The sequence below is a fragment of the Pleuronectes platessa genome, chromosome 23, assembly GCF_947347685.1.
Source record: "Pleuronectes platessa chromosome 23, fPlePla1.1, whole genome shotgun sequence".
NCBI lineage: Eukaryota > Metazoa > Chordata > Actinopteri > Pleuronectiformes > Pleuronectidae > Pleuronectes > Pleuronectes platessa.
Genome location: NC_070648.1, coordinates 1,265,881 through 1,280,458, shown reverse-complemented (window position 1 = coordinate 1,280,458; position 14,578 = coordinate 1,265,881). Strand labels below are relative to the sequence as shown.

Here is a 14,578-nt window from a genome sequence, read left to right as displayed (position 1 = left end):
TAAAGGACCTTTTTGAGTGGAAATGATGGGATACATTTTTTTTAACTTAATTTCTGTTACAAAAATAAAATTTGTGGAAGCAAAGGAAGAGGAGACGGCTCCAAGTTAGAACACATGAATATTTCAGCAGTGGTTTCCTGTCTCCGTCTCCTTCCTGTCTCCGTCTCCTTCCTGTCTCCGTCTCCTTCCTGTCTCCTCGCTCGCTCCGTCAGTCGTTGTCTCTGGATTTGGACGAAGAGCAGCCGGAGCATCCGCTCAGCCCCTTCTCCTTCTGGTTGTAGTCGAAGTGAGGCAGCACCACGCTGTCCATGGCGTCGCTCCTGGTGGTGGCGCTGGTGGCTTCGCTGGTGACTCGCTCCTCCTCCACTGACATGATGCTCTTCACCAGACACGTGATGGCGGCGTCGATGTTGCTGTTGTCCTGGAGAGAGGTGGAAGGTCGAAGGTGTTTAAAGTGTAGACAAAACTTTACTGAAGTACTTTCCTCATGCATCCAGAGGTCATGCTACAGGTAAAGTGAAAGTGAGCGCCCTCTGCTGGATCACACGGCAAATGACTTCTGATGAGCTGAATATTATTATTAAAACAGGTCATTACAGTTCCAGTATTAACACTTCCCCCACGTTTTTAATTTCAAATACCAAGCTAACATATATGAAACACGTTTTAAATCAGAGTCTTATCTCTTAAATAAATAGAACCAATTAAAAAGGTGTGAAATCTGTCATTTCAAGGGAAATTAAATTGTGGCACAGACGACAAGACAGAAAAGTGTGAAGACGAAAAGTAAAAAACAGAGAGGAAAGAACAGCTAATTGAATTGGAAGGAGCTGGAGGAGGAGGAGGAGGAGGAGGAGGAGGAGGAGGAGGAGGAGGAGGAGGACACTAACGAGCAACAGACAGAGAACATATGCAGCGCCACTCAACAGAATGTGACCGACTCAGACAGAGTTCTCTGGTCTTCACCTTCGCAGACGTTTCAAACCAGCCGACGAACCCGTACTCTCTGGAGAAGTTCTCCAGTTTGGGCAGCTTGGGGCAGAGGCCTTGGCGCCGCTGGTCACTCTTGTTGGCCAATAGAACGGCTGGAACCGGCCGCCCATTGCCCATCGCGACCTGAAATTACACACGGTAGAAGATGAGATACTGGAAATCGTTTTCCATCTTGCAGTAACAGCCCTTGCCACTAGGGGATGCTGCAGCCCCCTCAGCACATCCTACATACAGTCTCCTTTAACAGAGGCGATTAATATGATATAAATAGGTATATGTACATTTAATGATATTAAAACTTACTAGAAACACATGAAAAATGGACAATTATACTTTCGAAATATATATATATACAGTGGAAAGTGTGAACAACGGTCAGAAGGAACATTTTAATTATTGAAAAAAATCCTTGGAGTTAAAGTCAAAATGCTTCCTAAGATCGACTTCCTTTCTTCTTCATTCCTTCCCTCCCCCTTTCCTTCCTCCTCTCATCCCTCCATCCTCCATCTCCTCTCTTTCCCAGGTGACCTCTGCTCCCACCTTGGAGTCCAGGTCTCCTTTCCACTTGAGGACGGCCTGGAACGTGGACAGTCGGGTCATGTCGAAGACGACCAGCGCGCCCACGGCCTCGCGGTAGTACACGCGGGTCATGTTGCCGTAGCGTTCCTGCCCTGTTAAAGAAACCCGGGGGTTATTCTGGGATGTTCAGTTGATTATCAGCCACAGATGTGATCAGAGGCGAGTGACTTCCACCAGTATTCAGGTCATCTGAGTCTTTGTAAAACTCGATTAGGTGCCTGAAGATGTTCAGAGCTGAACTTGATTACAGAGCCGAACAGACACGGGGAACCTTCATGTGACAGATGAGGAGTTTTACATTAAACTGAATTAAACATTATTGTGCACGTGAATTCTTAATTTAAAATATTAAGAGCAGTTCATCTTTGAGGGACTCAGATCGGCAGCTACTGGTTGTTTGATTGATTATTCTACATAATCTGCTCATTTCCTCACATAAACAAATGTGTTTCCTATAAAATGATAATAAATGAAATGAAAAGTCCTGTTATAAACTCCTGCCCCAAGATTCTAAGGTCAGTCATGTCATGTCCTGTGAAGTCCTGCAGATACGACCTTGTGTGTGTGTGTGTGTGTGTGTGTGTGTGTGTGTGTGTGTCTGTGTGTGTGTGACTGAACATATGAATACGTCTTTATCCTGGAGGCTAACTTCTTCCACATGATCCTATTACAGTGGTGAATCAGCAAGAGAACATCTGACAAACACACACACACACACCCTGCACGTGACCTGCGAAAAGAGCTGAAACGAGATAGTTGGGCTTACATGCTTTAACACTGAACACACACACACACACACACACAGACACACACACACACACACAGACACACACAGTCTGACAGCGTCTCCTAGCAGCAGATGCTATCTCTGTCTCTCCCTCTTATGAGAGCGAGTGTGAGACTCTGGTTTTCAGCAGCTTCATTTCAGACTTACAGAAGTTTTGATTTAGATAAAGACAATAAACTTGAGGTTTGTCATACAGAAGAAACTGAGTGTTTGGTTCCAATAGAGTTTAAAGTTTACTGATGGTCAAAGATATGAGGATCTGATGCAGCTATAAATACATAATTGAGAAAAGGTGTATGACTTGTACTGCAGCCAACCACCAGAGGGCGATGAAGGCTGTTTGGCTTCACTGATGGGAGCTGACATGTTGTCCATCTTTATACGTAGTCTATGTAAACACTCCCCCACTTAATCAAACAAGGATAATGGTGTGTGTGTGTGTGTGTGTGTGTGAGAGAGAGAGAGAGTGTGTGTCTGTGTGTGTGTGTGTGTGTGTGTGTGTGTGTGTGTGTGTGTGTGTGTGTCTGTAGTGAAGTGGTCAGGTGTGACAGGTCTAAAGTCCACTCGTCTGACAGCCTGATCCATGCAAATGTAAATGGCGACTCTTATCAGCCGTGGTGTTGATCATCAGAGAGGAGTGGATGCAAAAGACACTGACACTGTGTGTGTGTGTGTGTGTGTGTGTGTGTGTTCGGGAGGTATTTTCAAAAGTATGCACACGTTCCACGACGATAGAGACACAACAGTTTTATGCAATGAAAACAAAGAGCTTCTCTCTATGTAACAGTTAATCTTTGGGCCTGTGCAACGTATTAGAGGCTTCACACACACACACAAACACACACACACACACACACACACACACTTCTCATATCATGCACCATCATGGTTGGATGTGTCAGCAAGACGCAACCGACCGATGAGGAGAAGAAGAAGAAGAAGAAGAAGAAGAAGAAAAGGTGCTTCTCGGTCGACGTGGCCACTTGGAGAGACTGAGCGCCATTTTAAAGTTTGTTGAAATATAAAAATGTATCTTTTGGGTTTATGACCAGAGTTATAAAATATTATATTAAATTGAACATCAGACTGTGTATGAGTTCACTGTGTATGTATAATGATCTATTAATCTGTAATTAACATTAGGAACCAATTATACAAACTGTGCACGTTCATAAACACACTTTAAACATAGTTAATTATAGAAAAAGACATACTACACTCGACTAACTAATGTTGTGCAGATGAGATTGATAACTGATTAAAAGTATTTAATTTAAAGTAAATTAATCATTTGAATAATTTTTTTAACTTAAATGTTATAAAGAAATAAAGTAACATGTTGTGTAGCTCCGTCCTCTTGTCACTTTAAACTCTATATATTTGAGATTTGGACTATTGCTCAATAAAGTTTTATCTCGACAGGTTTTTGTCCACATCATCATCCAGCTCTGAGCACCTATACATTCTGCATGAACAGACCATGACAATAAAAATGATCAAATATATGAAACAAAAGTTATACATAGCAGACTGGTTATATCAGACTGGGTATATAAGTCTAATCCTAATGAGGCTCGTGTTTGTTGTCCTGTTCTCATCTTTTCACCTGAAGGCGAAGTGACGCGTAACCGTCACACGAGGAGCTGAAGCTCTGTTTGACCTCACGTGTAACGAGCGCCAACTGTTTTACATTAAATACACACAATCAGCGGTTACACTTAACACAACGTCACTCATCTCTCGTCCCTGTGACCTCCGCCACGCAGCCACACGTGTACGCACCGGCAATGTCCCACAGCTGCAGCCGCAGCACCGACTTGTGGTCCCAGTTGAGCACCTTGAGGGCGAAGTCCACGCCGATGGTGGCTCGGTAGTGCTGGGAGAAGACCTGGTGCACGTAGCGCTTGATGATGGACGTTTTGCCGACCCCGAGGTCACCGATTACCAGGACCTTGAGCAGCCGCTCGTGCTGCATCGCTGCTGCGGGGGAGAGCGCGCGTAAAGTGGATGGCACAGTGAGGTCTCCAATTACCAAAGACGCACGGTGCGGAGGGTTTGGCCAGTGACGGTAGGTCTGAACTCATGTATGGAGGAAAGTTAGGAAAACTGCGAACGAAACTTTAACTCTTAGACTGAGAGAACGAGTCCTGGAACAGATGTTTGGTCCTGAACGTTCACAAAGGAAAAACGAGCGATTACGCACAAAAAGGTTGATATTCTAGACTTTCTAAACAGACGTTAGATTTAAACTATGACTCCTCGTCTTATGAACAATATTAAAAAAAGACATTACTCCCCAAAAACGAACTTTGCAGCTCAGCTCTTCGCAGCTAGTGTCCGGATGGTCTCCGCGTAAAAGTTGTCGTCGTCATGTTGAAAAAAAGAAGAAGTTTGAGGTGGTAAACCGCTGCTGAGACCGAGAGAGAGAGAGGGAGAGAGAGAGAGAGAGGGAGAGTAAGAAGAAGAGGAGAAGCACCAGCAGTGTGGAGGTGTGGGTCTGCACACACACACACACACACACATACACACACACACAAACACACACGCTGTGCAGATCACAAACTGTAGCCTGAAAACTGTGTGTGCTGCAGCATGACCACGCCCCCTGCTGTCACTGTGTGTGTTTTTGTGTATGTTTGTGTTTCTCTCTGTGTGTGTGTGTGTGTGTGTGTTGTACGTGTGTTAACTCATTATGAGGATGTGATTGGTCCTCACTTCTTCAAATGGCAGTTTCTTTATGTTGAGAATCCAGTTCAGATTCACTTTAGGGGACAAAACAGTTTCAGTGGATTTGCACCAGCAGCTGGTTTCTAAAGTCAAAATGATATAATGATATTTTTCTCGTTTTGTAACACAACTCCTGAAATTATCCAAGAGCCCAAAACTAGAGTGTGTGTCTCCACCCTCGGCTCCGAGCGTCACGTGTCTCACTGGGGTTTTCCAACCATCTCATCCTGATCCGAACATCGACGAAGACAGCGAAGTCCAGAAGAAGCTCAGAAGAACTTCATGGAGAAATCCAGTTATTCAAATGAGATGGAAATTATCCTGTTTTAGAACAACACACAAACAGAGCGGAGGGAAATGAACCATGAGTTTATATAAGTTGTGTTATTGTGAGTCACAGCCTCGTGATTCATCAAATTACAAGTTTGATCTCAATCACACACGCACGCGCCTCCTTGCAGCATGTTTACAAACTACACCTCCCGTCATGCAGTGCGTGGTGTGTGCCTCCACTTCCGTGAGTGCGCACTGAACAATGCGCGCGTGCCACATCGCAGTGCACGTGTCTTCCTTCCTCTTGTTGCACGAACTGTGCAGGAAAACTTCTCTGGAGAATAAACAGAGGTTTTTATATTTGGATTCTTATTTCCTCACTCACGGTTTCACACGTGACTCCGTGACAGTGTATTTAGATAAAAACCCTAAAGAGGCTGAAATGAATGAAACAAACATGTCCTCATCCACCATCTGGGTCATATTCATAATATAATAATATCATATTCACATATTTGCATGTAAATTCCCCCATTAAACCGGATGCTCTTTATTTTCCTACAATATTAACTCCATCCGGGACGCGTCCGCGCAGCGCTGCGCCTCTGCTCGGTCCTGTACGGTAGTGGTACTGATGCGGGATGAGTCAGGCGATATGATGCTGCTGCTCGCGCTGCCATTTCATCAGCAAACCTCCAAACACACACAGCCAGCACCGACATGACACCGCGGGATTCCCCTCCGACAGCACGCAGCCTCCCGCCCGCGTGAAGCAGCCGTTCCGAGCCGAGCCGTGTCCCCGGGCGCTGTTGTCCCTGCGCAGATCCGGGTTGTTGTAGATCGCACCTGCTCCTCGGTGCGGTTTGTTCCTCCAGCTCCGCGCTCGGGCCTGATACTGAGGAGGAGGAGATCAGCCCTGACTCCGGGGCCTTGCAGCGTCCTCCAGCCGCTGGCATCGCGGCTCCACGACGAGCATCGAGGCTTCGTCGCGGTTTCGCTTTGTTGTTTTTTTTGCTGCGTCCTGCCCGGATCGCTGCCGCCAGACTCGTCGGTGCCATGGAGCCCACGTCCCTCTGGTCCTGAGGAGAGCCGCCACCTCTGGCCTAAGGTCCGCTTCACCCCTGCTCCGAGCAGCAAGTAGGCTCCTTCTTCCTCCTCCGCAGCCTGCATGTCGCTTATCTCTCCGGCCGCGATGCGTAAAAGTGGGTTAACGCACAGGCCCCCCCACCACAGGTCAGGTCGTGATGTGCACGGGTCTAATTTTAACCTGCAACACAAACAACCGGCTCCAGACCCTCGTCCCGGTCTTCATTAGCATCTTCTACGCGTGGGATTAAAGCCGAATTTGTGCGTAAATGTGTTCTGGACATGTAATGTGCCACAGCTACAATAAGAAACCAGCCAACAACACGATCTGAGTATATTTATTACAATGTGACATAAAGCAGGTTGTTGTTGCTCGTCCCGGATCTGCCTCTGCCCGTGAGGCTGCTATTCACCGGGGATTCAGCCCATGATGTTTGCACACCGACCGGGCTACGCAACCCGACTCCTCCGGGACCCGCAGGGGGTGATGGGAGTCTGGCTCCCTGCCTGGTCCGGGAGGGGGGGGGGGGGGGGGGGCTGCATGTGTAGTGTGAAGATACACATCAGGACTGATATCATCTGTGGCCCCTCAGTAATAAGTTGATGGCCTAGATAATTACGTTTTTCTCACACAGGCTGTGAAGCGTCTTCTTCCTCTTGATCTGCATCTTTTAGTTTATTTATCTGAGAGGACATTTTAAAAAGTCTCCTCTGGAAACACTGAGTAATCACATGGAGGGGGGGGGGGGGGGAGGGAGAATCAAAACAACTCCTGTCACTCAATGAACTCTACCTTGAAATCTTGAAATACAACCTTTAATTGGCTTCTTAGCAATTAAAGGTTGTAGAGGTTGTACAGTTTTAGGAAGAAAAGACATTTTATTGTTTAACATCTTTCATTTTACATTTAACAGAACAAACGCCAACACACTGTTAGTCATGTAAAGCCGCTGGTGAGAAGTAACTGAGTACTTTTACTTTATTACTACTCCTAGCGGTTTTTTAGCGCTACACATTATTATCATATCATTATTATGGTTATTTCATTTCTCCAGTTTGTCCTAGACTGGTTAGCTTCTGCTACTTATACCTCGATTAATAGTAAAAATATATGATATTACATCTGAATGAAGGTCGTTCTGTGTACTTTTACTTCAAGTATTTAGCATTTTTCAAATTAGCTTCCGTAGCTACAAGCGTAGTGTTGTACTTAGATCTACTCTAATTTCCTTATATAGCAATAATAATACATTATAAATCTATATAGACATAAATACAAGCTCCTATAGTTGTCTAATGTATAAAAATTGCATTTGAATAAACTTGAGTAATAAACTGATGTTCTGTTTCTGTGGCTCAGGCGTCTCTCTGACGAAGCCGACCGAGCGACAGACCGAGCCACAGACCTGCAGAGCGACAGACAGCCCAGTCATGGAGGCGATCTGGCTCTACCAGTTCCGGCTGATCGTCATCGGGGACTCCACGGTGGGCAAGTCGTGTCTGATCCGGCGGTTCACGGAGGGCCGCTTCGCCCAGGTGTCGGACCCCACCGTGGGCGTGGACTTCTTCTCCCGGCTGGTGGAGATCGAGCCGGGGAAGAGGATCAAGCTGCAGATCTGGGACACGGCGGGTCAGGAGCGTTTCAGGTGAGAACACGAGCAGGTTTCAGCCTCACGAGGCCTCTGTGACAGGTGCACTCTGGGAAACGCAGTGCAGAACAACCTCAGTGATGAAACACTGAATTTGTTGTTCCTCGCTTTCATTTTCCTTCATTTGGAAAGTGAAAGATTCACATGTGGAGTGGACGTTCAGCTGTGAAAGATGTTTTCAGAAATGTGTGAAGTCAAATGTCTGAGTGAGAACCTCCAGAGTCTCTGTGGACTTCCCTTAAGAGAAGAGCTGCTGAGATCCAGAGATTGATAGACTTCCTTCAGGGGGGGAAACCTGACCCCTGACCCCTGACCTCTGTGTCGGAGGGGTGGAGATTCTTGCAGATCAATAAAGATTCTCATTATTACAGAATGAGAAAGATTAGATATCGGATGAACAGCTGACATCAGACATTTAAATCAGAGAAAATAATTAGTGATTATTTTATCCAAATTAGAAATAATGTCGTTTATATTCTACCTATGTCCACATTCTCTTAAATTCAGGGTTTAACTAAAAGAAAAAAGTTCATTGATGATGATTAGAACTCAATGTCAAATAAGCCTGCAGGTCTGAAACTGGAATTTCTACCTGGAACTAGTTTGTTTAGTGGTGTTGAAGGAAGATCCGGCATTTAAACGAGGTCTGAGGTGAATAAATGACCAGAGGGGTTTGTTCTGACTAATTGGATTCATTCTCTAAAGTCCACACAGTCAGAACTGAAACGTGGTTTGTTTTCATGCTGTGAGAAGTGGTTTCAAATCGAGTTTAGGGTTAAAGTTTGTAAGATTTAGTGGCATCTAGTGGTGAAGTTACAAATTGCATTCAAACGTTCCTGCTTTCCGAGAACCTTGGCTAGAGCCGGTGTTTAGTTCGTCCTGTAGACTTTATATAAAGAGTGAAGCCGAGTCGGGGTCGCCCCCTGGTGGCCGCAGTATGGATCATGAATCCTGCCTCCTCCATGTTAGTGGATGGGACATAAAACACAGTGGTTTGTGTCTCTTGAGCAAAACACGTTGAACTCCGACACACTGATCAGAGTAAATGTAGCTTAACACTATGAATGCTAATGTTTCTCACACACACAGACACACACACACACACACACACACACACTTGACAGACGGCGACCGGTCTCACCTGTCAGCATGATCACCGTCTCCATGGCAGCAGTGACAGGTCCCTGTGACAGCGAAGGACGAAACGTTTTTTTTTTTCTTCAAACACCACGGGGGCCATTTTGGCTCCAGAGAAGAAGACGAGGAGGAGAGTTTCTTACAGACACTCTTCACCTCTGGGTCAATCCTCCTCTAAAGGAATCGAACCCACGACTCGTCCACTCAGGTCGTCGCTCTGTGTTGAGATGTGTAGAGATTGTGTCACTTTCTGACTCGAGTGAATCTTCCTCTTGTCTCATCTCTTGTTCTATCGTGTGAATCCTCCCTGCTCGTGATTATACTTCACCTCCTCCTTCTTTACTGTTTCCTCTCCCTCCACTAATCCTCCCTTTTCCTTGAACCCTTGAGTTTCCCTCCTCGTGGTGTTTGTGTGGACGTCGTCTCTGAGAGGACACAGTCCATGAGACGAGACTCTGAGAGGACACAGTCTGAGGATGAGACGCCTCGTCGGGGGGGCTGTTGTGCGTTTGTGTGCGAGTGCAGTGTCGCCTCCTGTCAGAGTCGAGCAGCGTCCTCCCAGTCCGACTGCAGGGACGAAGATCTTATGTAAAATACAAAATCACTTCCTCTCAGGTTTTTAAATGATGATGATGAGAGGATTGCTGCTTAGTTATTAATCACAGAGAATTGTCTCTTCAGCACCGACGTTACATTTCATCATCAGTTTGAATTACTCAAGATATAAATATAGATCTTTATTAAATATTTGTTGACAAAAAGGTTGGATCCTATAATCCTCCATCCGGCCCCGTTATATAAATTCTGCTGATAAATAAGAGGAGGTTTGGTCTCCAGTGTTTATTTGTGACAGAGATACTATCACAGCTCCTGAAGTATCTGTATGATTTATCCTGTGATTCTTTACATAACACCTTTATTTTCATCCTCTTTTTGAAGTTTATCTATGGCTCCATTTCAATGTTAATCATCTAAACTAAATTAATCAAAATACAAAACAAAACTCTCCAGAGAATCTTTCTCTGGTGGATTTTTCACACCTCACATCCGTGGAGTTTGTTCTCAGCTCCTCCACCTGACACCTTCATCTCACTCCTTCTTTCACGCCTCCAGTTTCTCTCTGGTTATATTTTCCCCTGGATTCTTCTTCTGTTCCTCAGACGAGGATCTTTCTCTTCGTCTCTTTGTCCTAAACTTGGATCTGTACCCAGTGTTGTACCACATGCATGTACCTTCTAAATCAAATTCAGCCGTTTCAATCGGGGTAATGCGGGGCTCACTGCCTCAGGACTCCTCTGAATGAAGACTGGAGGAGCTGGGGATTGAACCACCAACCTTCTGTGTGATTGACGGCCCGCTCCACCTCCTGAGCAACAGAGTCTGAAACTGTTGTTCCTCAATCAAAAAGTGAAACAGTCCTAAACCTCAGATCACAGAGAATGTATATTCAATTAAATGTATAAACCATAAAGTACATTTCAGGTGTATTTATCAAATATAGTTTATTAAACATTCATATCTAAAGTATTTGTGATGCCCATGCACCCTATGCTGTCACCACATGTCTGTTATTGTGCCACCTGCTGGTCACAGAAAAGCACAACAACAATACGCCCAGAACATTTCATTATAAAATAAAATGTATTGAGTCAAATTATTTGGTTTATCGAGTTTTGTCGAATGAAAGGTTCTAATCCTTCCCTTCATGTTTCTCCCCCTGCAGGTCCATCACCAGGGCTTACTACCGCAACTCTGTGGGGGGGCTCCTCCTGTTCGACATCACCAACCGCCGCTCCTTCCAGAACGTCCACGATTGGCTGGAGGAGGCTCGTAGCCACGTCCAGCCCCACAGCATCGTCTTCCTATTGGTCGGCCACAAGTGCGACCTGGAGGCCCAGCGCCAGGTGTGTGTGGTGTAGGAGTGAACTGCCGGTGTTGTGTTGAAACTCGTCTGTGGAGATGGAGAGTGGCTCTTTTGAAGGTTGTGTCGAGTCGATCAGAGTTGTGCAGTTTTAAAAATAACCTTTTGTTTAATTTTAGATCAGTCGTCACTCGATTGTTTGAAGCAAAAATAAATCCATAATCACCAAATTAGACATTACAGGATTACGCTGAGAAGCACACAGGTGTGTGTACACTCGTATCATAAAATATAGATCAACATTTAAATCAGATAAAACAGGAAATGATGATTTTAAGTTTTCTTCTCTGACCTGGATCTGCAATGAAATAGAATTGGTTCTTTCGTGACCCGAACCACATCCTCGACCTAGTTCAGTAATAATCCGTACGGTAGTTATTACGTAATGTAGTTTACAAACAAACAAACCTTACCACTGTGAAAAACAAACAGAACCACGGCAGGTTTATCCTTCGTACACTGATTCGGTTGAAATGTCCTTAGTTTCTCGTTCCTTAGTTATTGGGCTAAATTTTATTAATTCAATATTTCTGCTGTGGTTCTCAGGGAGTGTTTAATATCTACGATTCTCCACCGACCTTCTAGGTGAGCCGTCAGGAGGCAGAGAAGCTGGCCGGGGCTTACGGGATGCGCTACATCGAGACGTCGGCCCGTGACGCCATCAACGTGGAGCACGCCTTCACCGAGCTGACCAGAGACATCTTCGCCCTGGTGCGGACCGGCGACATCACCATCCAGGAGGGCTGGGAGGGCGTGAAGAGCGGCTTCGTCCCCAACGTGGTTCACTCCTCCGAGGAAGTGACCAAGAGCGACCGCCGCTGTCTCTGTTGATCTGGAACGAGCTCGACGATGGGACTGAAGGTGGAAAGGGGAGGACGGACTCGGAGGGGGGGGGGGGGGGGGACTCAAACTGCTGGAAACCCTCTGTTCTTTCTTCAGACTGGAAACAACCAGGGATTGTTTGAGGAATTTCAATGAGAAGAAGGTAGAAGGAGGCAATGAACACTTTGAACATGAGTGGACGGCTGAAGAAGACGATTTATAAATATGTTTTATCCGTTGGAGATGAAGGATCTCAGACCGAGGGCTCCCATGATGCAACTCCTCGGAGTCTTAGAAAGGCCTTAGAAAGAAGACTCCAAAGAGATGATCGTTCTTTCTCCCATCATCTCTTCCACCTCTTCTTCTCCCTCCACTTCTTAACCTTCCCTCCTCCACCAATATGCAATTACATGATCACGTACAAAAAAAGACAACCACTTTCGCGTTGTCCAACATCCTCCGAGCACATACCATTCAAATAAAGTTTAGTCAGCACCTGTAGGTCACATCTCCCTCGGTAGAAAGAGTTTTGTTTTCTCTCCACATTCCACGATCGGAGCTCGACTGAGGAGTCTGAGATCAAAGGACTGATTTCCTGCTAATAGCCTTTAATCCGTTGCCACTTTATTTCTCTGTGGAACTTCTGCGGGCTCCAGTGAGCTCGAGGACTTTGACGACATGGTTACATCCACTGTCATTCTGCTAATTCCAGCACCGACACAAAACACCCGGTTCCTGGAAGGGAAGTGTACAGCTTAACTGACGGAGGTGGAGAACAAGCGTAACATCTCCTAACTCTTAACTCTCTGGTGTAAGTGGACTAACAGGAACGTTGGAGCCTCCACAGCCACTTTAACTGAGGATCGTCATATGGGACGTTTGAAAGGTGCAAATAAGCAAACTGGAGATTATTTATTTCTCCGACAGAGGGAGACCAGACCCACGCAGAGGGGGAACTCGACAAACGGTCTCCGACAAGAGCGTCCAGAGGCGTCAAGCCAACACAGGGACGATACAGGCTGAAATTCTGTTGTGTAAAAAGTGGTTTACATGCCTTTTTGGTGTGTGTGCGCACAAATGTAATTTCACAGTAGACTTTTACTCTCAGTCGAGTGCAAGCGAGTGTCGCAGGTGAATGAAAACTCTGGAGATTCGGTTGATAAAGCTTCCTGTGGCGTCACAGACTGGTTTTTACTTTTCAACCACATTTTGACACAGATGCTAAAATAATCATTTGAGATGTTTGACTGTTTAAACCACAGTTTTCTGCCTGAGGAGGTTTAGTGTGAGTTACCGTCTAAAGGAGCAGTTTGAAATGAGCTTATTCACTTTCTGGTGGGAAGATGAGTTTCCACCAAACACCCATATCGACCGACAGCTCTATTTCTTTTATTGCCTCATATCCTCCTCACCAGGCTTTGCCCCTCTGTGCCCGACGTATGAGAGGCGAGAAGAGGAATTCGTACATAAAGCAGCATATATGATCCTAACACTTTAAGGGGACGTGCACATATAACGAGGACATGAATGCCAGGAAGTGACAGAAGGAGAAGAACCATTTCCTCGTCTTACGTCGAGCTTAGATGAGCCATTTGTTTTATCTTCGGCCCGAGCCGTTTCTGGTCTTTGTGTTAGGCTACGCTAAGAAGCTGCTGCCTGTAGCGTGAAGCTTCATGCACAAGTATGAGAGGGTTTTTCATTTTCAGAAGAAAGGGAATAAGCATATTTACTCAAGTGTTTCTTCAGCGTTTAGCATCCGTTTGGAGTTTTAGCCTCAAATAAAGAAAGTCCCTTTACTGCCAAACTCTGTTAAAATCTCTGTCTGTGTCCGAGGAGCTTATCCACCGGCCATGATGATATAATAAACTATAACTGATAATCTGATGAAGTCGAGACCTGACATGTTGGTGACAAGATGAATAATGAGCCTGAATGTTTTCGAGCGAATCACAAATTGACTTTGCACACAGACACGTTATTTCAGGGTCAAAAGGAAAACCCATTGATTCTGACACAGTGACGGGCGACATGTCATCAAGCCTGGAGTCAAACGCATGTATCTGCTGGGGGACAACACCAGTGTCCTGCCCTCAGTGTGACCCTTCTTCCACAGGAGCCGCGGTTCAGAAACAAAAGGTTGTTTGTTTTCAGTCCTCTGAGCTGTACAGACTAAAGTGTCCATCACAGTCCTGGATCCTGCCGGGTCGCAGCCGACAGTCTCTCTTCCTCTGCTCTAGTTATCTATCTACAAACTGAAATGTACTAAGAAAATAAAATGTGACTGGAAAAAGAAACTCGCTGCCGTCTCTTTATTTTACTCGAGGTGTTTGTTCTTTTTGTCTGAAGTCGGTGTCTGAAGAACTTCATTATATATTTAACACACAATTATGATAAGCAAACAGGGGTGGGGCCAGAGGCAGGGCCTGGGGGGGCACTGGTCCCAACTGAAATCTGATTGGCCAAAAACAATAAGACCCGGACTTTATGGCCTTTAACAAATGGAACCAAAAGAAATATATACAAACAGATAGATAGACAGATAGATAGATAGACAGATAGATTGATAAAACCTGATATATAAATAATACAAAATCAAATAAGGAA

General features: G+C 45.4%; 2 protein-coding genes across 2 annotated transcripts in view; one reads left to right on the top strand and one right to left on the bottom strand.

Moving 5' to 3' along the window:
- The window catches only part of zgc:162171 (uncharacterized protein LOC565931 homolog), a 5,548-nt gene extending 673 nt beyond the window's left edge, over positions 1 to 4,875 (bottom strand). Inside the window, exons 1-4 of the mRNA XM_053416471.1 lie at positions 4,142 to 4,875; positions 1,534 to 1,664; positions 967 to 1,116; positions 1 to 421 (exon numbers count right to left, since the gene is read on the bottom strand). The exon at positions 1 to 421 is cut by the window's left edge and continues 673 nt beyond it. Of these exons, the coding sequence (XP_053272446.1) occupies positions 209 to 421; positions 967 to 1,116; positions 1,534 to 1,664; positions 4,142 to 4,334 (687 nt within the window). The 5' untranslated portion in view covers positions 4,335 to 4,875 and the 3' untranslated portion in view covers positions 1 to 208. The remainder of the gene's footprint in view (positions 422 to 966; positions 1,117 to 1,533; positions 1,665 to 4,141) is intronic.
- A 2,986-nt stretch (positions 4,876 to 7,861) lies between these two features.
- rab39bb (RAB39B, member RAS oncogene family b) lies at positions 7,862 to 14,268 on the top strand. Its single transcript, XM_053416470.1, has 3 exons — positions 7,862 to 8,091; positions 10,955 to 11,135; positions 11,738 to 14,268. Exons 1-3 carry the CDS (start codon positions 7,877 to 7,879, stop codon positions 11,981 to 11,983), a joined length of 642 nt encoding a protein of 213 aa, XP_053272445.1. The 5' UTR covers positions 7,862 to 7,876; the 3' UTR covers positions 11,984 to 14,268.
- Positions 14,269 to 14,578: the final 310 nt, after the last annotated feature.

Bases quoted from the DNA above. Each gene is read 5' to 3' on its own strand.
- rab39bb (XM_053416470.1), top strand. From the start codon at position 7,877: ATGGAGGCGATCTGGCTCTACCAGTTCCGGCTGATCGTCATCGGGGAC. The intron at 8,092-10,954 runs GTGAGAACACGA...CTCCCCCTGCAG, and splicing joins GCGGGTCAGGAGCGTTTCAG to GTCCATCACCAGGGCTTACT. The intron at 11,136-11,737 runs GTGTGTGTGGTG...CCGACCTTCTAG, and splicing joins ACCTGGAGGCCCAGCGCCAG to GTGAGCCGTCAGGAGGCAGA.